The following is a 24,578-nucleotide window of genomic DNA, read 5'->3' as shown; positions in this document are numbered from 1 at the left end:
AAAAAATTACTGTTGTGCAGATGTAAACAGCTGTTATAGGTGACATAATATTACAACAGCCAGTAAGTATCTTAAAAACATCAATTGCCTGCTCACTATTGAGTGAACTACATAGTGTATTTTAAATAGAGAGAAGGAAATGAGTGAGTAGGGAGTTATTTCAGAGAAAGCCAACCGGGTTCAAATCCCACCCCACCAGGTATGGCCCCACCAAGCCACCAACAGCAACCTTAATCCTGGTCCTGAGCTCGGATAAAATAGGAGGGCAGGAAAGGCATTCGGTGTAAAAACAAATGCCAAATCAATGTGCGGAACAAGCTCCGCTTTGGTGACCCCTGAAAGGACAAGCCAAAAGCCTTGATCTTTTATCTTCGGGATTCCTGACACCCACTCACCCACAGTCATGGTTTGTGTCATATTAAATTAAACATATAGCTAAAAGTTCAGTTCAATTCAACTTTTTATATAGCGCCAATTAATAAATAAATAAAGTTATCTCAAGTCACTTTACATAATAAAAGTCAAGACTATAAAGATATATAGAAAACCTAACAAATCCCCCTTGAGCAAGCCCTAGACAACAGTGCAGAGGAAAAACTCCCTTTATTGGAAGACACCTCCAGCAGAACCAGGCTCAGGGTGCGTGGCCATCTGCCTTTACCGGTTGGCGTAAGTGGAAAGTGGAGAGAGAAAAGAAAAGAACAACAAAGCAGTGGGCAGGTTAGTAGGACCAGTAACCGCACAGATTAGATTTAGAGTAGATTTTTAAATATAAAATACACAACTATGATTCCCAACAACATAAACCAAAAGTAACACAAATAAGAGCAAATTAGAGGATATATAGAGATGTCAGGCCCTTGATGAGTAATGCTGACAGAATTTTCGATTTTATCCAATTTAGTGCTTAGTACAGATAAAGTCATTATAGTGGGTGACTTTAACATTCATGTATATGCTGACACTAACTATCTCAAAACTGCATTTAATTCATTATTAGATTCTATTGTTTTATCCCAAAATGTAAATAAACGCATTCACTGTTTTGCACCCGAGAGCTTGTCCTTTAATATGGATTGAAACTGTTTATTTAAGACTATTTCCTCATAATTCTCTTTTGTTTTACCATTTTCTAATAACATTTGAGTTTAAATTAATGGACTATAGAGTAGTTAGAACAAAATTCTACTACAGCATGTGCTTAAGTGAAATTGCTGTTAACAAATTTAAGGAAACGATTTCAGAAAACGCAATCTCCATGGTACAGTAAAGTTCAACTCGCAAGTTAAAGCAGGCAACACAAACTTTAAAAAGAAAGCCTGCATTCCACTAATTTAGAAGAATCGCATTTGGCCTGAAACAACAGTTTAAAAATGTACGAAAAGTCCTCCATAATGCCAGAACAGAACATTATTTATCACTGATACAGGACAACAAGAACAACCCAGTTTCTTTTCAGCAGTGTAGCTGGGCTAACTAAGAGCCAAAGTTCTGTTGAGCCTAGTATTCACTTAACTCTAAGCATCAATTACTTCATGACTTTGTTTATGTCTAAAATTGTAGTTATTAGAGAAGGAATTCACCAGATCATCCCCCCAATTATTACAGATACAGTATCAGTAATCTATCGATAGACAAAGGCCATGTACCAAAGGGCTAGAAGGTAGCTGTAATCAACCTGCCATTTAAAAAACCCCTGTCTTGACCCAGGTGTTGTAGCCTATTACAGAAAAGTATCCATTCTCCCCTTTATTTCTAAATTCCTTGAAAGGGTTGTTTGAAGACTTTCATGCAGGAGTTAATCATAGTACAGAAAAAGCACTAGTAAAAGTCACCAACCATCGTCTTTTGTCTTCAGATAATGGGCCTTTCTTTATACTGCATTAGGTTGCTGTAAGTCTTATTTACCAGATTAATTCCAATTTGTTCATGTTAATGATGGAAATTCCATGCACACAAAAATAAGTAATGGAGTTCCAAAAGGTGCTGTGTTAGGACTAATGCTTTTTACTTTATATATATCTCTTTTAGGCAACATTATTACAAAATGCTATGCTGGAGAGCATCTATCTATCGAACCCAATGAAAAGAGAATCAATTAATCAAACTTCAACCCTTCCTACAAGACATAAAGCCCTGCATGTCCTACAGTTCCCTACTTCTAAATTCAGAAAAAACTAAAGTCATAGTATTTTGGCCTAAAAATCTCAGTAATATGATCTCCAACCTTATTGTTACTCTAGATGGCATATGCGACTCTGGCTCTGAGTACTACTGTAAGCAACCTCAGTTATTTTTGACCAGGATTTGTCCCTTTACTCACATTGAACAGCCTTCAGGCCATTTATCATTTTACCAATACCAGGATCAGGACTGCCAGACCTTGAGGCATGTGAAGACATCAATATAACCAGTGGGTGGTTTTGCATATCAACGTCCAGCATATCAATTGTCTCATGCAAAGTGAGGAAACGGTCCTAAATAAGGCTTTATTGCGGTTGTCTTCATGTTCTGCTTGCAAGTAAAAAGCATGCCTAGCTGAATCCAGGATAGGTGACTAACTTGACCCACTTGCAAACATATTTTGGATTGTTTGGTATTACTTGTTTGGTTGTCACCTCTGTGTTATCCTATTGTATAATGCAATCACTACACTGGCAACAAAGTGACAAACAGAAGACAATGCTGACAATGTGCTCTTGTAACTTGAGTATGTGTGTTTTTCTGTAGGCAGCATGGGTCCTGGTGGCTCTGGGTTGGATGTTTATTCCTGTATACATCTCAGCTGGTGTGGTTACAATGCCCGAATACCTTGCCAAACGCTTTGGAGGCCAGAGGATACGTATTTACATGTCTGTTCTGTCACTCATCCTCTACATCTTTACCAAAATATCAGTAAGAAATACTTACATTTAGACTATATTTTCAGACTTTTTTAATCAAAACAACATACAAGTGAGGAACTATCAAAGAGACAGACACTGTGTGTGTGTGTGTGTGTGTGTGTGTGTGTGTGTGTGTGTGTGTGTGTGTGTGTGTGTGTGTGTGTGTGTGTGTGTGTGTGTGTGTGTGTGTGTGTTACCCAGACAGATATCTTTTCAGGGGCATTGTTCATCCAGGTTTCACTGGGCTGGAATCTCTACCTATCCACAGGAATACTGCTGCTGGTTACTGCTGCTTACACTGTGGCAGGTAAACACACATGTGTATTCATGTCACATTTTTTTCCATGTGGAAACCAAACACTAAGAGTTATAGTAAGTGCCAGGACACTTTGTGTAAGATAAAATAACATGAAACACAACTGTAAAAAAAAAAAAATGAAATGACTGCTTTCCAGAATCGAAGCCACCAAATTAAAATTAAATTAAATTTCTCCCCAAGGTGGTTTCAGGTATTCTTAATTTAAGTCAAACTTTGACCAGATGTCTGTCTTTCACTATTTGTGTAACACAATTTAATTCAGTGCACATTTTGCTAATTTTATGTATAACCAGGCCCTCAGACACCACATTCTGATTTCAGGTCAGCTACAGTAGCTCAGGAGGTAAAATACTTGAGTGTTGTCTAGTTATCTGCAGGACAGCATTAAAATGTTTGATGCCAGATGTGATTGAGATGGAACATCAATGATTCATTAATCATGTTTGAGTAAATTAATTAAGTAACTGGATAAAGGTGGAACATACAGTCCATGCTTGTGTAGTCATCCACAAGAACATTGTGTTTTCTGTCACAAACTAGTCATGTGTCTTTATATTTTCTTTGTAGATTTTGTAGACAGCAAAGTCTCAGCTTTTTATAAGCAAAGTAAAGCCTTCACATTATTTAATGATTAACCTTAAATTTTCCTCCAATTCAAACTCCCAGAGCTTTACTACACAAAGTAAACACAAGCTTCATCTCCACTGTTAATCTCTTCTCTCCTAAGACACATATTAGTGTGACTTGAGCAGAGCTAAGGTCCTGTGTGGTGCTGGACTGTGTGTTTGTGGCTCTGTACCTCACTTCACTTTCAGTGTGTGTCTGCTTTCCTCCACCAGCAGCTCAGTCATACCCTCAGCAGTCACCTCAGATGGTGGCTGCTTATTTTGCTGAAGCCTCAGAAATTCAAGAGATCACATCCAAGAAATCACAGTCAGGAGTCTTTGTCTGCTGTTTCAGATGGGTTTAGACATGAAAACTAAAGCAAGTCTGACCTGACAGTTGTACGAGAGTATGTATCAGCAGATCTGGACAGCCCTTTTGTAGAGGCAATCTTACTTATATCCAGTGGATTGATCTGGAATGGATAAATAATTATCCACTCCAGAGATCGTTGTTACAAACGATTATGTCACACTTTCTATAGTGTATTTTAATTCTTGCAGGACCCAAAAAGGAGGAGACGGCAAGGGAAGGGGTTATAATTAAAGTTTATTTAAACAAAAGGAAACAGAAAATCACTCCGTGAGGAGGACGGGAAAACTCACACTAATACTCGCAACAAAAACTAAGTAAAACAGACAAACAACTTAAGAGGCTGGGGAGAGAGGATTAACTAAATAATAACCACACCGGGAAGACAAGCGAACTAAGAAACTAGAATAATACAGAAAACCTAAACAACAAAACTACGCCGGAATAAACTGAAAACCAAACCTCAGACCAAAACTCAAGGAACAGGTGGGCACAAGAGGGCAAAGTCCAAAGGGGGTAATCCACAGGCGTGTAGGGGAAGCGGGGAAGCCAAAGTCCAACGCGGTAACTCATTAGGAGAGTTCTCTAGGGAAGCAGGGAAGACGATCTGGCAGTCAGCAGTGGGGAAAGCTGGGTATAAATAAACTGGGGAACAGGTGAAACCAATTATAACAAAATGAGGAAGGTAAAGATACTGAAAAAACTCAAAGGAAGGGACACAGGAGGATCAACAAAATAAAAGCACAAAACAGGAAATCAATTTAAAAAAAACTAGACCAAAACCAGGGACTGTGACAGATTATTGTATTACATGTTATCAACAGAGCCAATAACAGAGTAATTCTACAGTACATGTTTACGAATAGTAGATTCCCAAACACGTTCACAAATCAATTCCACTGAACAAGATAAGAAGCCATAGGAGATCAGTCTCTACCACTGTCCCATTCTGATTCTTGGAGAAGAGAGACCTTGGTTATGGTTCTATCAAAGTTATTGGCCCGTTTTGATACGAACCTGACAGACTAGCTCATTTTCATCCTTTATTGTGGGGATGATTTTGCCAATCACCCATGAGTTTAAAGGCGCTGACTCATCATTAATCAACACAATGCAGCTAGGAACAAAATTGTGGTTTGCATGAGCCCATTTTTGCTGCCTTTGGAGCTCAGGCATTCTTTATGGCTTCCACTTCACAGAGTAATGTCTGTAGACCCTCTTCATGCTGATATTTCAATGTAGCACCAAGCATTTTCCTAATAGAACTGATTAAATGGTCCTATAGCTCTCCATAGTGAGAAGCACATCATCCACCTGATATATGTTCCATTCTTCTAGAGTCCTTTTGAGCTCTCGCTCAGCTCTAAAGAAGTTTGTTCCATTATCTGAACGTATTTCCAAAACCTGACTTCTTCTTGCAATAGACTTGCAATAGATCTTCTTGCTCTTTGACGGAGCATTAATAAATGAGTCTGTGTGCAATGATGCTTCCACTTCTATGTGGACAGCTCGGGTAGCCAGACATGTAAATATGACACCATATCTTTTTGCAGTTGTTCTTCCTCACTTAATACCAAAGGGACCAAAGCAATCAAATCCTGTTCTGGTAAATGGTGGTTTATCAGGTAAGAGTGGGAGATCTGCCATTTGTTGCCACCCCTTGGATAGAACAGATTCTACACTTAGATAGAATCTTTCTGATTGCTGAGATTGCATTTGGAATCCAATACGTTTGACGCAAAGTAGACACAAAACATCCTTTGTGACCACCATGGCCTATCCTTCCGTGGATGTCCTTCAATATGACCTGTGATATTCGATGGTCCTTAGCCAGAATGGTAGGGTGTTTGGATTCCTCAAGCATGGCAGTCTGGGTGAACCTACCACCTACTGGAAGATTCCATCTTGAACCACTGGTTTAAGTTTATCTATGTGGCTGCTCCATTTCACTGGTTCTGCTTTTAGCAGAGCAGAAATATCCTCCTGAAAATTCTTCAGCTGGCCGTGATGAATTATTTTAGCCCCTGCTTCCTGAAGCTCATCTAAAGTTAGGTTTTTTTTTCTTGTTTTGTAGATCAGCATTTTTCTTTGAAGCTGAAGACATAACTTATCTTTGTCCCTTTTATTTTGGACTATACTTTCCAATGGCTCCTTTCTCTTTCTGGAAAAAGTTAGAAGCGTATCCTTCAACCTGAGGAGCCATGCTACAGCCCGCTTTAAACATGTCCATGATGAGTAGTACTCTATCAACCTTTGAATTATATCTTTGCTTTGTTCAGCTGCGGGAACATTCACTGACATTGTTTTTCACCTCGGTATTAGCTGTTTCAAGCTCGTGCTGGTGATCGGGATTCTTTGGTTATTTCTCTACTGACTGCGTAAGGAAGTCAGGTCCAAATATGCACAGTTTATTTCGCTGAAAGGCATTTTCATTTTGACCCCTTGATGCACAGTCTGCAGGATTCAACTGAGAATTTACGTAGTGTCACTGTGAGACTGTTGAGGTCTGCTGAATTGCTGACACCCTATGCTTATAGGGTATATCAGCAATGAGACATCAAAGTTTCTTTGACTTTGATGTCTTATTGCTGATATATTTTAGCACTGCTGTGCCATCAGTCCAATATATGGAGTCCTCCAATAGTAGCTCCAACTCCTTCCTTAGCTTTTCATCCACAGATCCTGCTAAGGCATAACTGTTTGGCATTTTGATATCCAAATCCTTTAATGCAAGATAAATGCAGTAGTGTCCATTTACCAATCTAGCAAATTGTGACACTCTTTCCATAAACAGAAGATCTGCCTTCAACATCTGCTCCTCCTCTTGACCAGCTCGGGAAAGTCATATTTGAACTGCTGAGTCCTAACTTCCTCCAGCTTTGCAACAGTTCTATTTCTGGCCTGATGAGAGGTATTTGCACCCTTTAGAGAAGGTGCGACCACTTATCTACATCCTTTTGTCGTGGGATGTTGTCTTTGCTTACTAGAATATCCTTTTGTGGGCGACTGTGGGGCAGAGAGGTAGAGCGGTTGTCCAGATATGTCCCCCATGGCAAAAAAGACTAAACTTAGTTAGTTTCGATAAAATTGGAAGGGCCTCTCTTGTTAGACCTGAGATCTACGCTCACATCCTTTTGAATATTCACTTGCTTGGCAGAAGTGGTGAAGCTCTTCTTACTACCACTTGCCCTCCCTGACTTGATTCTTTAAGGACACCTTATGTATTCTTTAGGTCTAAGGGTGTAGTATGACCTGGGCTTCTTTATTTACAAACTCCACTAGTTCTTTAAACCTTATGCTCATAATTCTCATAAATGCCGAAAACCACATTCCTTCACTTCTTTCTCAACTCGCATGGAAGCTTAGAAACAATCACCCATATGATAGATGCAAAACTCAGTGAGATCATCGATATAGTCAGCAGATTCCTGAAACACCAACCAGTGAGTGTACCCAAAGCAGCCTTGCAAAGACAGTGTACTATTGTAATTCTGTATGGGATCGTGTCTGCTTTATATCATATTGCTTTTTGACAGAGCTATGAATAAATACAATGTGCAGAGAATGATCATAATATTCCAGCTCTTCGAGCAGCAACAACTTCAGTGTGGTTTTGAATGTGTAGTTCAGGTCAGTGAGATGTTATGCACTATGAATCAGGCTTGCTTCAGTTTATTATCTGTATTTGGCTGTTTCATCCTTTCTTCAGTTCTTACAGTCTACCTCCCCTGTCACTGAGATGTGCCCCTATAGCATGATATAATAATACAACAATGTTTACAATACAGATAGTATTGTGCAAATTTTAAACACCACAATTTGTACCTGTTTCTATTCAAATTGTAAATCCTCTGCGGAGGAGTATGAGTTGATTTTAAGGTCTGGGTTGTGTGCAATAATCATGGCGTTATCGGCAGTGGTTATTGTTGTTTTTGTTATTTTATTATTATTTTTTATTTTTTTATTGAGTTGGCCTTACATTTCACAATTATTGAGACCACTGTGTTCCTGGACACACAATGCTTTACTCTTCAATTAAATTGTTTGTATTACAATAGTTGACTATCTGCCAATTAAAATCTATCCACTGCTTTTATCCCTGTTACTAAGAAAACATTCCTTCTGAACTAGAAATTAAAAATCCAAACTTTTACCAATCTCTGGATCAATCTACTCACAGAATAAATACACTTTCATAGCATTCATTTCACATACCATTGTATTTTTCTATCAATGTTATTGTGGTGGCTATAATAGTGTATGTTTATTATTACTATCAATATTATTAAATTCTATATTTTTTATCTTTGTTTTTAGGTGGTTTGGCAGCAGTGATTTACACTGATGCATTCCAGACGTTGATCATGATCGGGGGAGCCTTTGCGTTAATGTTCATAGGTAGGATGAACACATTCTTTCACTCACACATTAAGACACACACACACAGTTTGTGCACACACACAGTAAAAAAGGCTTCAGCTTGCTGGAGAATGGAGAAAAAGGGGTGTAATGCTATGTGCAACAGGGCTTACAGTTCAAGATATTCAAGATATATTTAAGAATAAAAATACATTGATGTAAATAAATGTTGTTTTTTGCTTCTATGGTAAATGAAACAAAATATTTTCAAACATTTGTTTTTTATTTTTCCCCCTTTTTTATACAGTCCCATCCAAACGTATTGGAACAGTGAGGCCAATTGCTTTATTTTTACTGTAGACCCAAAACATTTGCGTTTGACATCAAAAGATGAATATAAGGCAGGAGATCAACATTTCAGCTTTTATTTCCAGGTATTTACATCTGTATCTGATACACCACTTAGAAGAAAGCACCTTTTGTTTAAACCCACCATTTTTTAGGTAAGCAAAAATATTGGAAGATGGTGTGTTTTGTTGCCTAGGTGTGTCCTATTACATTGATTATTCAAACAATAAATAGCATTGAACATCTACGCTCAGATCCAGATTTGGATTTAGCCTGGTCAGACCGCATTTATAGTTAAGAAAACCAGAGAGCTGTCTATGGGTTAAAGCCAGAGAGCTGTCTATGGTTAAAAAACTTGCTATTTTGAAGCTGAGAGAAGGTGGAAAATCAATCAGAGCCATTGCACAGCCAGTACAACCATTTGTATTGTCCTGAAGAAGAAACTAACCACTGGTGTACAAACGTTGAAAAGGTAGATCAGGGTAAACAGCAGTTGACGACAGAAACACTGTGAGAGCAATGAACGGCCCTAATACAACTGTTAGTGACATCAGCAACAACCTCTAGAGGGGAGGAGTAAAGGTATCACAATCTTCTGTTTGCAGAAGACTTCATAAACAAAATTACAGAGACTACACCAAAAGATGTAAACCACTCATTAGCAGGAAGAACAGGAAGGCCAGGCTGGAATTTGCCAAAAAGTAAAGAGATGAGCGTTACAAATTCTTGGACAAGGTTTTATGGACAAATGAGACAAAGATTAACCTTTACCAAAGTGAGGGGATGTCTGGAGAAACAAAGGATTTGCTTATGACCCCAAACATCAAAGCTCATCTATAAAACACAGTTGAGATAATTTAATGGTTTGGATTTGCATGGCTTCTTCTGGGCCAGCCTCATTAATCTTCACTGATGATGTAACATGATGGCAGCGGCAAAATTGAATTAATTAAAGAAGTCTACAGAAACAATTGTCTCACAATTTAAAGAAAGATGTAACCAAACTGATTGGGAGATCCCTCATCATGCAACAAGATAATGACCCAAAACACACTTCCAATGGACCAAAAGACTTAATTAGGAGTTAAGGTGGTCAGTTTTTACCTTAAACTGAAAAATTACACTATCACCACTGTATTGGTCTCAATCTCAGTTTAATATACTTTGTGATGCATTTTCTATTTTTACAATGTATATAATCACATTTTGAGTTATAAAGTACTGTACCACAGCACATTTTGGCCTGTGTTAAATAGTAGGTGATGTGTGAATCACTTTGTTGACAGCTAATATTGACAATATGTGTTTTTATATATTCCTCAGCATTCTCCAAAGTTGGTTGGTATGAGGGGCTTGTTATCCGTTATATGTCATCTGTACCTTCAGTGACAGTGACCAACACCACCTGCCACCTGCCACCTAGTGATGCCTTTCACATGTTTAGAGACCCCATATCAGGAGATATACCCTGGCCAGGTCTGGTGTTTGGACTCACTGTACTGGCTACATGGTGCTGGTGCACAGATCAGGTGACTTTACCTAAAATAATTAAAAATCCAACTTTTCTAAATTGGGGTTCAGGTGGCTGGAGGGATCTTAATAATCTTGTAAATAACCCTAATCCTGAAATGAATTACATGCAAAAACATTTGTTGTTATTGCTTTACAAATCTGTTTAAACTGCCATGAGCAGCTATAATTAGCCAGGCAACATTAAAATTTATTATTGCCTGAAAACTGATTACCTTGCTATATGCAGTTTAGCACTAACATGAGACTCAAAATCAATCCACTCCCCTCTCCCTGCACAGTTATTCTCCTCTACTTTCTGCTACACTCTGACATGCTCTGCACATTCCTTCAGGTATTATAATCAAATTAAAATATATGACAATGCTGCAAAACTAATCAAGCAAAAAGCTCTGGATTTGTCTCACTGGGCTTTACTAAAATAAAATTATAGCGAATATCTCTGCATGCTGCATGCTGTCAGTGCTGTTTTAATTTTGACTTAAAAGAAGCAACCATCATACTGTGTATATGGAACATATTACATTACATTAATTCAATTCAATTCAACTTTATTTATATAGCGCCAATTCACAACAAAGTCATCTCAGGGCACTTTACAGAATTAAGTCAAGATTATAAAGATATATAAAGAGAACCCAACAATTCCCCCTGGAGCAAGCCATAGGCAACAGTGGAGAGGAAAAACTCCCTTTATCGGAAGAAACCTCCAGCAGAACCAGGCTCAGGGTGGACGGCCATCTGCCTCGACCGGTTGGGGTGAGTGGAAAGGGGAGAGAAAAGAAACAGAGCAACAAAAAGCAACAACAAAACATCGGGCAGATTGGTAGGATCAGTAGCTTCACGCTGGAAGACACACAGCTTCAAAGCCGGGGGACTCCTGCAGAAAGGGACAGAGAGAAGGGGACAGAGGAGGACAAAGACAACTACGGGAGAGAACACACAGAGTTAATGACATACAGTGGTGACAGAGGAGAGGAGAGATGGTCAAGAGGAGGAAAGGAGCTCAGTGCATAGGGGGGTGGGTCCCCCAGCAGTCTAAGCCTATGGCAGCATAACTATAACTAACTATATGCTTTATTAAAAAGGAAGGTTTTAAGCCTAGACTTAAAAGTAGAGAGGGTGTCTGCTTCCCGAATCTGAACTGGGAGCTGGTTCCACAAGAGAGGAGCTTGATAGCTAAAGGCTCTACCTCCCATTCTACTTTTGGAAATTGTGGGAACCACAGGTAGGCCTGCATTCTGAGAGCGAAGTGGTCTACTGGGATGATATGGTGCTATGAGGTCTTCTATATATGATGGAGCCTGACCATTCAGAGCTTTACATGTAAGAAGCAGGGTTTTAAATTCTATTCTACATTTAATGGGAAGCCAATGGAGAGAAGCTAGTGAAGGTGAAATATGATCTCTCTTGCTAGTTCCAGTAAGCACTCTTGCTGCAGCATTTTGGATTAATTGCAGGCTCTTTAGGGAGTTACTGGGGCATTAGCATAGAAACAAGGATATAGGTATTCTATTTAATCATTTAGATAGATATAAAGTTGTTTTTGTAAAAATGATACAATATATTAAAACAGGGAGCAATAAGCACTTAGTCAGAAGACGCTTCAGTGGAATAGCATGAATAATTAACTCTTGTACTGTATGTCCAGAAGACACTGGCTAAAGCCATAAGGATTACATTATGAATTATTTAGATTTTTTATTTATGTTCATTCACTTTTAAAAACATGTTTTAATTTTGTCTGTATGGGTTAGCATGTGAATATTTAGGGGGAATTTTTTTCATTACATTTTCATTACATTCACATCACATTCATCATAAAATTTACAACCTAGCAAAATGTATAAAAGCTGAAGGGCTTTCTAAAGTTATTTATTAAACAATAATGTGTCTAATGTGTTCTTAGTAACTTCACGTGCACCGTATTGTAAAGTGTTGTTTTTTTCTTTTTTATGCTAGTGGACATTCTTAAATTTCTCTGTTATAACCTCATTGTTTTCTTTGATCATGACAATCACCACTCACCATTGACCATCACAGCTTACATTCTAAGTCTCTTATAAGCTGCACACACTCACTTGTGTCCCATTCCCCCTAATACACATGCATGGACAAATGCCAGGAAAATACTTAATCTTTAACATATAATTAAATTTAAATACGTCTTCTGTGATTTTGTAAGAACAGGTCGACTACTCGATGCATCTTTTTTATTTACCAACAATGGTGATGAACACTGAGCTGAAATCCATAAACAAAAGCCATGAATATGTCCCAGGGCTGTTGAGGTGGTCCAGGAGGTGGTCCTGCCCTGTAGGCCAACTGCAGGGAGTGTAGTTTATCTTTGCAACGTTGATCTCCTTTGTCAGTGAATTTCTGGCCTCTACAGGAGTCTATCCCCACTTCTATAAGCTCCCTCTCTAGTCCTGCAAAGTCCTCATAGTGTATTGTGTCCTAAAAACTGACATATGATGTAGCACTATCAGTTACATTTAGGAGATTTCACCTTTTGCTTAAAAGCCAATGGCAGATGGACCATGCAGTGATCTGAGTGAACAAGAGCTGCTCTGGGAACAGCAATATGCATCTTTCAGCACAGTGTAGCTATGTTCAAGTTTATAATTATGTGCTGTTTTTTGTTTTGGCAGTTCATGGTTCAGTTTTGATTTGTAAAAATTAAAAAATGTGTAAAGATTATCTGGATGTAAACATCAACCAGTACAAATGAGGAAAACTCTTGCAGAGAAAAAAATAGGTTACAGTTTATAAATAGGGTCTGTAGGTCCAGGCTACTTAACACTGTGACATCAGTACAGCAGCCTTCATTGATAAAAAAGCAGATTCCATCTCCTCATTTTTTTACCAGATACCTCAGTGACACGGTCCATTATGTACAGGTGAAAGCCCGGCAGCTTTACCCGGGATGGATGCGCTGAGTCAGGTTTCAGTCCATATTTGTTTTATTCAGAAGTAGCAGCCTGTCCATTTTATTGAGCAGGGAGCAGACATTAGCCAGATGAACTGCCGCAGCTTTACAAGCACACCAGCACTCTTACCTCATCTGCATCTCCTCAATAGACAGCCAATGTAATGTTCTCTCATGAGTAACAAAAATGGTCAAGTTGTTTTTATTTTTTTTTAAAGTTATAGTGCAACCCCAAATCCAAAAATGTTGGGAAGATAAGTAAATGTAAATAAAAACAGAATTCAATGATTTGCAAATATCATCAACACATATTTTTTTCACAATAGAACATAAACAACATGTCATATGTTAAAATTGAGACATTTTACCATTTCATGGAAAACATTAGCTTATTTTGAATTCCATGACAACAACACAAGAGGGTCATGTTTACTATTGTGTAGAATCCCTTGTTTCAAATACATTTTTATCATCAACATAATATTTAATGCAAAATTAGCAATTACATGTTTATAAAAAATATTTACATTTAATTTAAATATTTTTATTTGTTTATAAATTTTTGCACATATTAGCTCATTTTTGGCAGCAAACACCTCAAAATAGTTGGAAGAGGGGCAACAAAAGACTGGAAAAGTAATTGCAGCAAATCAAAAACAGGAGGAGAAGCATTTGACAACTAATTAGATTAATTGCCAGGTCAGTAACATGACTGGCTATAAAAGGGCATTTCAGAGAGCCAGAGCTTTTCAAATGTAAAGATGGGCAGAGGTTTACCTTTCTGCACCAAACTGCACCAAACAATTGTGAAACAATTTTAGAAAAATATTCCTCAACATAAAAGTGCAAAGAATTTGAAGATACCACCACATAAAATATATATTATCATCCTATCATCAGAAGGAATCTCACAAGGGACAAGGCTGAAGGTCAAAACTGGATGCATATGATCTTTGGGCCCTCACGGGGACTGTGGTGCAGGAAGATGTAGCGGTTTTCCACCAATCTCACAGTTGTTGGTTCAATCCCCAGCTCTTTGGGTCACATGTTGAAGTGTCCTTGAGCAAGACACTGAATCCCAACTTAGTTGCTGCCGGTGAGCGTTGGCCAGCTGAACTAGCAGTTCAGCACCTGTACTACCAGACCTTTCATCAGTACAAAACATTTGGTACATCATAAAACAAAAAATTCCGCAACATAGGTACTGGACTTTTGAGCAGCTAAAATCCTGCATCAGACAAGAATCAGACAACTTTACTCTCTTAAAACTGCAGCAACTGGTCTCCTCACTTCCCAGACATTTACAGACACCCTAAAAAATATTTAAATTTAAATGTAAATATTTTTTATAAACATGTAATTGCTAATTTTGCATTAAATATTATGTTGATGATAAAAATGTATTTGATTGAACGGTTTTTGCTATCAAAATCAAGGGGTACTGCTAAGTTAACTTAGCTGTACCCCCCTGTATGCTGTTAAAATGTATCATGAAAACTTATTCGGTTAGAATAGGTATTTAGTTGTGATGGTTTGGGAGTAGCCAATGTATTGTCACCAGGAGTCCTCACAAGTACAGAAAACAAATATGTGTATGTTTATGTGTGTCTGTCTGTCCTTGTACACAGGTTATAGTCCAGAGGTCTCTGTCAGCCAAGTCTCTGTCCCATGCAAAAGCAGGCAGTGTCTTCGGTGGCTACCTCAAATTGCTGCCCATGTTCTTTATTGTCATGCCAGGCATGATCAGCCGAGCACTGTTCCCAGGTCAGTCTTTTTGTCTTTTTGTCTTTTTGTCTTTTTGTCTTTTTGTCTTTTTATTTGACTGTCATGTCATGGCTCTTTGTTAGTGGATGCAAATTTAATTACTACCTTTCTATGACTGGTGGAGAGCCTCTAATACACTTCTCCTCAAGGTGGTGTGCTTCATCCACAGGTTTTATGTTCAAAGTGACATCATGAAGTGAGATTGGACTGTCAAAACAGCAGCTCTGGTTTTCCCTGCATTCAGGGACTGTACAGACTGTAGGTCATCTGTGCTTCTCACACAGTAAGAGCCTAGTAGCCTCCACAGTGAATTACCTCTACCCCACCGAAAGCACTGAAGCCAGCATCTTGGATGGTAATGGACTGTAAAAACATTTAAAATATTTTTGTGAGATATAATTGGCAATTCACTAATTTTATGGTAAAAGAAAACTGAAAAAATTAGCCTGGAAAGGCCTTGGAATCATGCCTGAGGAGCAGGAAAATGTTGCTGGGAAGAGGAACATCTGGAAAACCTTTCTCAACCAGCTGCCAATGCAAAGTTACTCTAAATAAGCGGGACAAAATTGTCTTAATGTGAGGAGGTGCCATTGAAATCTCATTAAACTCATTAAACAGCAATAGCAGCACTGCAGAGATGTTCCTTTTCAAAAAAAAAAATCTGTTTAACCAATCAGATAAAAGCAGCGATTTCTGTTTCATTCGTTCATTAGTTTTTATAGCATTCTTACATATTGTAATTTTATAACAACTACCTGGTATGTGAAGATTGTGGCAAAGAGTGAATCACAGGTGTTTTATAGCAGGGAGCGGGAGGCTTGGGTAGAACACTGAGTTATTTTGTCCATTTGGCTTATCCCTTGAGTTCAGGGTTGCCACAGCAGATCATTGTCTGCATGTTGATTTGGCACAATTTCTATGCCAGATGCCCTTCCTGATCCAACCCTCCTCAATTTCTACCGCACTTGGACTGGAAATACACAGCTGGGGATGGGAAAGGGCTGTTGGGGGTTCAATGTCTTGCCCAGAGACACATCGACATATAGCCAGGAGTAGTATGATCACTTTTAAATCTCTTACTCTAAAAGGATTTGATATTTATCTTGATGCATGGGTCAAAATTTCTTACAAAAACAATTCAGCTTCATTTATAATAATATAGTATGCCTCAGGACTGTGCTGATTAAGTTGATATAAGATCTTATTTAGCTTCTTTCAAACTGCAAATAATATTTTGCATTTTGCAATAGTTGAACTAAGTACATTTGTTCCTTTACTACATTTAATGTACAAACCCGATTCCAAAAAAGTTGGCACACTGTACAAATTGTAGATAAAAAAGGAATGCAATAATTTACAAATCTCATAACATATGACATATCAAATGTTTAAACTGAGAAAATGTATCATTTTAAGGGAAAAATAAGATTTGATTTTAAATTTCACGGCATCTACACATCTCCCAAAAAGTTGGGACAAGGCCATGTTACTCCTGTGTGGTATCCCCTCTTCTTTTTATAACAGTCTGCAAACGTCTGGGGACTGAGGAGACAAATTGCTCAAGTTTAGGAATAGAAATGTTCAACTATCTTAGGTCTCCTTTATCGCATCTTCCTCTTTATGATGCGCAAAATGTTTTCTATGGGTGAAAGATCTGGACTGCAGGCTGTATGTGTAAGCTGCCCATGCCACACGCACTCATGCAACCCCATACCATCAGAGATGCAGGCTTCTGAACTGAGCGCTGATTACAACTTGGGTTGTCCTTGTCCTTTTTAGTCCGGATGACATGGCGTCCCAGTTTTCCAAAAAGAACTTCAAATTTTCATTCGTCTGACCACAGAACAGTTTTCCACACAGTCCATTTTAAATGAGCCTTGACCCAGAGAAAACGCCTGCGCTTCTGGATCATGTTTAGATATGGCTTCTTTTTTGACCTATAGAGTTTTAGCCAGCAGGGCAAATGTCATGATGGATTGTGTTCAACGACAATGTTTTCTGGAAGTATTCCTGAGCCCATGTTGTGATTTCCATTCCAGTAGCTTTCCTGTATGTGATGCAATGCCATCTAAGGGCCTGAAGATCACAGGCATCCAATATGGTTTTCCGGCCTTGACTCTTACGCACAGAGATTGTCCCAGATTCTCGGAATCTTTGGATGATATTATGCGCAGTAGAAATCCAAAATGAGCCAATATTTGTCAAGGCATTTCAAATTTCTGACTTTCAAAATTTGATATGTTATCTATTTTCTATTGTGAATAAAAAATAAATTTATGAAAATTTGTGAATTATTGCATTCCTTTTTTATTCGCAATTTTTACAGTGTAACAACTTTTTTGGAATCGGGTTTGTAGTAAATGTAGTAAATGTATATGTATAAATGTATTATTATTAATATATTACTGATACCATCCAAACATGATGCTATGGGATAAGAACGTGTTGGAAACAGTTTTTTCGCAGTACTTGCTGAGCTGCAGCAGATTTAGCTCAGTATATCCAATAAAACCTTGACTTAGATGATATTGGCACAAGCTCTTGTATAGACTGATTTGACTCTTCTGTGATATAATAAAAAAAATGCAGACTGTGAACTCACTGCTTGTTAGTCTGTTAGCCTATTAGTTAGAACAGGCTTGTCTCAGTGAGATTGATAGCTTACTCTGAGGACACAGATGATAAGCTAGAAATAATAATTTTTTTCTATGCCTATTTGTTACAAACAAATTAAATTGACCTGCTGAACTTTTGTTATAGAATTTGCGTCTTTGGGAGTGAGATGGTTGAAAAAGAATATTTTTGGAGCAAGTTAAATGAAGAGATTTAGGGATTACCCAAGAAAGAAAGAATAGTGATCAGAGTAGACGTCAGTTGCCATGTTTGTGAAGGGGCCAGAGGTGATGGGTAGTTACAGCATCAAGGAGAAGAATGTGGAATATGTGGAGCCAGAAAAAGATCTGAGGCTGTAAGGTGTTAGAAGGGGATAGTGTATTTAGACAAACATTAGTTGGTGTTCTTCAATATAGGTTTGGAGTTGAGGAACAGAAAGAGAGGAAAATTATGTAAAACTCAGAGAGATGGGGATTCACTGGGTGGCAATGAAGATGTGCTGGATGACTGGGCTACTACTGCAGAAGTGGTGAAGGAGAAAGCTAGGCAAGTACTTGATATGACATCTGGACAGACAAAATGAGACAAAGAGACTTGGTGATGGAATGAGGAATTTCAGGAAAGCATAATAGGAAAGAGAAAGGCACATACAATCCCAACAAGAACTGGGATTGTAAAAGAACAGGTTAATTTCTTTTGGATCACAACATTGAATTTAAAACTGTCTAAATGTGTGTTCAACTAAATGTGTGTAACTGTAAATGTAATATACAGTACACCACTGTTGGTCCTCTTTGAGAGCATTATAAATTATAAAATTATTGATTATTAATATATATTTTGTTGAATTGACTATTACAATATTTTGTAATACCTCATTAATACTATAATATATGTAATCTATTACTAACCACTACAGATATACTGTGAGTTTGTGTGTGGGTGTTTATTAGTATGTGTGACAAAAAGAGAGATAAACAATTTTAACCACAAACAAGTGATTTAACCCTAATTTCACTTTTGATAGTTTTGGTCAATATAATTGTTAACTATAATCATTTAATATCACATAGACTTGAACCTGTACAACAGACAGTAGACTTAGAGTTTGTTATCCTGTATTATATTTGATTCCTGCTACCAGTGGACTAAGTTTTAATACGTTTTATTTCTCCTCCTACCTGTGTCTCTCTTTGTGCCTTTGTAGATGAGGTAGGTTGTGTGGATCCAGATGTGTGTCAGAGTGTGTGTGGAGCTTCAGTTGGTTGCTCCAACATCGCCTACCCTAAACTAGTGGTAGAACTAATGCCTGTAGGTGAGTGACATACAAACACACAAGCACACACACACAATCAGTTATGTTCAATCTAAGTATTACCATAAATGTATAATAATAAAAATAGCGGTGAGGTGCCATGGACCTGCCAAGGCCGTGCCACAGACTTGTCAGCAATTTAAGTTTACTTTTTTTTTTTCAGTGCACTTAAAATATTTAAAGAATAGTAACCCATTAGGTTCCAAACCTCGAGACCACATATAAAAATAAATCTTTTTTTGTAAACTTAATATCCCATTAACCTGCACGCCTTTTACAATCACTTTAAAACAACAATACATTATACTATTGTAAGTCTTAACTGACCAATGAAAGCAGAAAAATACCTTAATTCTAAATTAGGGTCTATTTACACAGGCACATGTCCCTAATTTCCCATTTAATTTAAAATGTGAAAATGTCTGCTTAAAAAGTTTGAAAATTCTAAAATAATAAATTAAGAAGAAAGTACCTTTCACTTTCCACCTTAATTTACACAATGTTTAATAATTAACAAACCCTTTGACTATAAATGTAGATTAAATTAAGGAAGCTTAACAGTTGCTTAGAGCCCTGGTGCTAAAATTACTTTATTAGCCAAGATTGGTAAATATATTGGAAGTTACTCACAAAATGGCAAGGAAGCTGTCCAGGCATTAACACATTTAAGAATTCTCATTCAGTTATCACAGTCCTTAAATATTTATGAAATAAGTGATTATTCCTTAATTAAACCAAAACCTCCTACAGGTGACAAACTGTATCCTCTGGGCTGGGCTCACCATCTAGTATTGAAAAAGTTCATTCTAGAATCTCACTTCTCAAATCTACTATCAGGATTCTGACCCACTCAAAACAAAAACAACTACAACAAAACTACTTATAATAAAATTACATTCATGCCAAATCTAAGAACTAGCCTGGGTGCAATAGACCTTTTTTTCTGTGGTGCAACAACTTTGTTGGGTAGAATGTCCATGAAAGGAAAAGTAAACTCTTAGTCTCCTCTTTGTCCCGTGTAAGTGTGAAAGCTGCCACTGACGCTTCTCAACTGGACCACAATTATGTTTCCCACCCACCGCAGATGCTGTAAGAAAGATTAACATAAATTATGTAGAACGTTAGCAGTGATGTTATATAAACCTATCTCATGGAGGGATTTTCAGTTGTTTGCGTTTTTTGTTAATAAACCCTCCTTTCACCTCCAAAACCTCCTCTTGCCATCTCCTCTTTTGGGTCCTAATTATAAAATTAAATACACTGCTAGTGTGACAGGTTCAGGTTAGGCATAATATTATCATTGTTAGCAAACCAGTGATTGTTAATTTTAGCATTGTGGGCAGTTGCCCAGTCCTGTTGATCTCTTCTCCAAAGAGCTTGTGAGCAGACAGAAGAATGTAATGCTCTAAAATCTCATGGCAGATGGCCACGTTGATTTTGGACTTAAAACTATGGACCAATACTAGCAGACAACATGGCACCCCACCACCGATTGTGGAAATTTCACACTGGAGTTTAAGCATTTTGAATTCTGTGCATCTCCACTCCTCTAGACTTTGGATCCTTGAGGCATTTACAGGCTTCATGTAAATCACAGTACTTAACATAACACATTATGACTACATATATACACACAATATATATTGGTCGAGGCAGATGGCCGTCCACCCTGAGCCTGGTTCTGCTGGAGGTTTCTTCCGTTAAAGGGAGTTTTTCCTCTCCACTGTTGCCTATGGCTTGCTCCAGGGGGAATTGTTGGGTTCTCTTTATATATCTTTATAATCTTGACTTTATTCTGTAAAGTGCCCTGAGATGACTTTGTTGTGAATTGGCGCTATATAAATAAAGTTGAATATTATTACACCACTTAACATTCATACATACCTAACCAACTTCAGAATAATAAACCGACAGGTTGCATCTCCCCCTTCTAAAAGTCTGGATGTCCCCATCGGATCCTATCTTTGTAGGTTAACTGTACATATTAAATGGCTAACCATTATATAGGCATATAGTAATATAATAACAATGTAGAATGTTTTGTTTTTCTTTTGTATTGGGGTAATGGTGACTCTTCTTCTTGGTTGATGGGTATTCTTAACCCTCGATGCCCCACAACTAAGCTGACTAAACTTCAACTGTAACCTCATCAAAAAGAACTACGTGTCTGTTAGACCCTATCCCGACTAGACTACTCAAAGATGCTTTACCCTTATTAGACACATCTATTTAAGACACATTAATCTATCTCTAGATACTGGCTATGTACCACAGGCCTATAAGGTAGCTGTATCAAACCACTACTAAATCCCTGTCTTGACCCAGGCATTTTAGCCAATTACAGACAATCTCCCATTTATTTCTAACATCTTTTTAAAAAGTAGTTGCAAAACAATTTTGAGACCACCTATACAGAAATAATTAGTTTGAAGACTTTCAGTCAGGATTTAGTTTATCATAGTACAGAAACAGCACTGGTAAAAGTCCCCAACAATTTTTTTTTCTCAGATAATGGACAAGTCTCTACATGTGTTCTGTTAGATTTTAGTGCTGCATTTGATACCACTGATCACAACATTTATTACAGAGACTGGAACATGTAATTGGGATAAAAGGAACTGCATTATTCCTGTTTTGTAAGGTACTAGTTTTAGGGTTGGACCCAATTAGGTGCTTGACACAACTACTCCAGTTTAAAATAAGGTTTATTATAAAATATAATATTTGGCAAAACAGGATGGAGATTTAGTAGGTCCTCCGACTCGCTAGATGGTTCTGAACTCCAGTCTATGAGAGAAGACAAGAATATGAGTATCTTGACAGTGACTTGTGGGATATGTGTCTGAACATGAAAACAAAAATTGCTAGAGTCAGTTGGAAGATGAGCGGAGTCTAGAGGAGAAGCAAAGTTCTTATTGAGTAACTTGACGATAGGGTAGGGAAATGGTAGGAGGAGGGGACACTGAGGAAAATGTAGTGGTCTGGATCCGTAATACTGAGGCAGGCCTGGTAGTGAGTCCCAAAAGTGATATTATACGCGAACTCCAAAACCCCTTTAGTGATCCAGTGCCCTAGTCCAATAGTCTCATAGTTCTGGATTCCATAAATCTCTTACATGACACAAACATGTTTGTTAACATTCTTACAGTGGATGTTTACTTGGCGGAGTCCTTGATACTTGATAATGTCTTGGTACACAAATGGTAAACTTGAAAAAACCTTCAGTGGATATTCATTTGCTGAAGTCCTTGATACAGGTAACTTTAATACATGCTGGATACTAGTCTCAATTCCGTATTAGCGTAGTACTAAATAATTACATAACTTGGTAAAAACTTAACATGGTATGATCAAAACGTAGACATGACATGGTAAATCTTCACATTATAATCACGTGGTTACAAGGGCTTGTGAAAAACTCATTAAATTCATTAGGTTGGCATTAGAGAGTCAATAGGGAGCGATTACTCACATAACCAAAGTAGCAGGCAGAGTCAGTTCAAAAACGTAGCGTGGCCTGAACCGTAGATAGCAAAGATGATTTAGATGAACGCTGGAAAGCTGCAGTGAGAAAGCAGCCAATCTGGTAGCTTGTTGAGGGAACTTAGGTGGTGTATATAAACACAGTGTTGAAAGGAGGTGAAACTAATTGCCAGTGATTAGTAAAGCAGGGAAAAATGTGACGGGACCAGGAACAGGAAGTGCCTGCAAAACAAAAGTCTTGAAGTGGGAAGTGAAGTTGGTTGATTTTGACAGGTTTAAATCTTTTTTATCAGATAAATTCTAATTTGTATACCTTAATGATGAATCTTCCATGCACACAAAAGTTATCTATGGAGTTCCACAAGGTTCTGTTTTAGGACCAATACTTTTTACTTTATATATGTCTCCTTTAAGCAACATTATTAGGAAATACTCCGTAAATTTCCATTGCTATGCTGATGACCGCAAGCTATATCTAGCTATCGAATGAGATGAAACAAATCAATTAATCAGGCTCCAAGCCTGCCTAAAAGACATAAAAGCCTGGATGTCTCAAAATTTTATAATCCTAAACTCAGACAAAACTGAAGTCATAGTATTTGGGCCTAAAAGTCTCAGAAATATGCTGTCCAAACATATTGTTACCCTAGATGACATTACTCTGGCCTCAAGTACTACTGCAAGTAACCTTGTAGTTATTTTTGACCAGAATTTGTCCTTTACCTCACATATAAAACAAATATCAAGAACAGCTTTCTTCTACCTACAAACCTGCCAAACGAACATTGCCAGAATTAAGAGCAGCCTGTCTCAAAGCAATGCAGAAAAACTAGTCCATGCATTTGCTACCTCTAGGTTGGACTACTGTAATTTCCTATTGTTGGGATGCCCCAGTAACTCCCTAAAGAGCCTGCAATTAATCCAAAATTCTGCAGGCAGTGTACTCCTAATCAACAATCAGAGAAATGGTAAATGGTCTGCATTTATATAGTGCTTTTGTACCTATTGGTACTCAAAGTGCTTAACACTGCTTCTCATTCACCCAGTAGCACTCACAATCACAAACACAGCTGGGGGAGTTGCTATGCAGCTGGCCAACACTCAGTGGAAGCAACTAAGTTGGGTTTTAGTGTCTTGCTCAAGGACACTTCGACATGTGACCACAGGAGCCACGCATGGAACTATCAACTAGGGTGGACGACCACTCTACGTGCTGCACCATAGTTGCCCCAGAGAACATAATGTCCCTTGTAACAGTCTCATAGAAAGGGGATAATACACAATACAGTCTAAAAATCGCGACTCTGAAAACATCAGGTCTGTCTGTACATCCTGCTTGCTTCTTTGTGCGAGCTAAACCAAACTTTAGTGAGACATTTACAGGCTTCAAGTAAATCACATTACTTAATGTAACACCATAAAACAGGATATATTATTACACAACACAACAACGTTTTGAGTGCCCATAGGTAGAAAAAGCGCTACATTTTAGATAAGAAGTGTTCATCTTAAACAGACAGGCATCCAGGATGTGCAATGCAGGTTATCCTTTCCCACACTCCACCCATTGGCAGGATTGAAGATTCTAGTAGTCATAGTCTCTGTATGACTTCAATGTAAACCGCTCTGGTATTCAGACTGGCGAATATGATGTCCCAGCGTTTACTCTCTGCATGTCCTCCTTTGGTTCTTCGGGAAGTGACCGTCCACAGACCAAAAACATCTAGACAACTTGAGTAAATGGTGGGTCAACAGTCTGTCTGATCGTTTGTCTGATCAAAGGCCCACCTAAGGTCGATGAGTGTAAGGTTCTACATGAAGTCCATTACATTGTTTTTTTGGCCTTATGCACATGGAGAATGTCTCTGCCAAAGAGTAGTAGAATATCGCGTCTGGATCAATTTCTGGGATTTTGTCTATCGACTCCACAACAAAAATGTTGGCACGCCTCCCTGTTGTCTCTATTACTCCAGAGCAAGTCTTCAATACATACAGAGTGAGTGTGTGAAACCCTGTGGGATGGTATTCACTTCCACACTCACCACACGTGACTGTCTT

General features: G+C 38.1%; 1 protein-coding gene across 1 annotated transcript in view; it reads left to right on the top strand.

Moving 5' to 3' along the window:
* slc5a9 (solute carrier family 5 member 9) overlaps positions 1-24,578 on the top strand; it is a 47,198-nt gene that overhangs the window by 8,736 nt on the left and 13,884 nt on the right. The window contains exons 5-10 of the mRNA XM_067513811.1: positions 2,731-2,895; positions 3,087-3,192; positions 8,497-8,577; positions 10,210-10,415; positions 14,974-15,109; positions 18,930-19,037. Coding sequence (XP_067369912.1) covers positions 2,731-2,895; positions 3,087-3,192; positions 8,497-8,577; positions 10,210-10,415; positions 14,974-15,109; positions 18,930-19,037 — 802 coding nt within the window. The remainder of the gene's footprint in view (positions 1-2,730; positions 2,896-3,086; positions 3,193-8,496; positions 8,578-10,209; positions 10,416-14,973; positions 15,110-18,929; positions 19,038-24,578) is intronic.

The sequence above is a fragment of the Channa argus genome, chromosome 8 (assembly GCF_033026475.1).
Source record: "Channa argus isolate prfri chromosome 8, Channa argus male v1.0, whole genome shotgun sequence".
NCBI lineage: Eukaryota > Metazoa > Chordata > Actinopteri > Anabantiformes > Channidae > Channa > Channa argus.
Note: the sequence above shows the minus strand (reverse complement) of the source record. Positions and strands in the feature narration are given on the sequence as shown.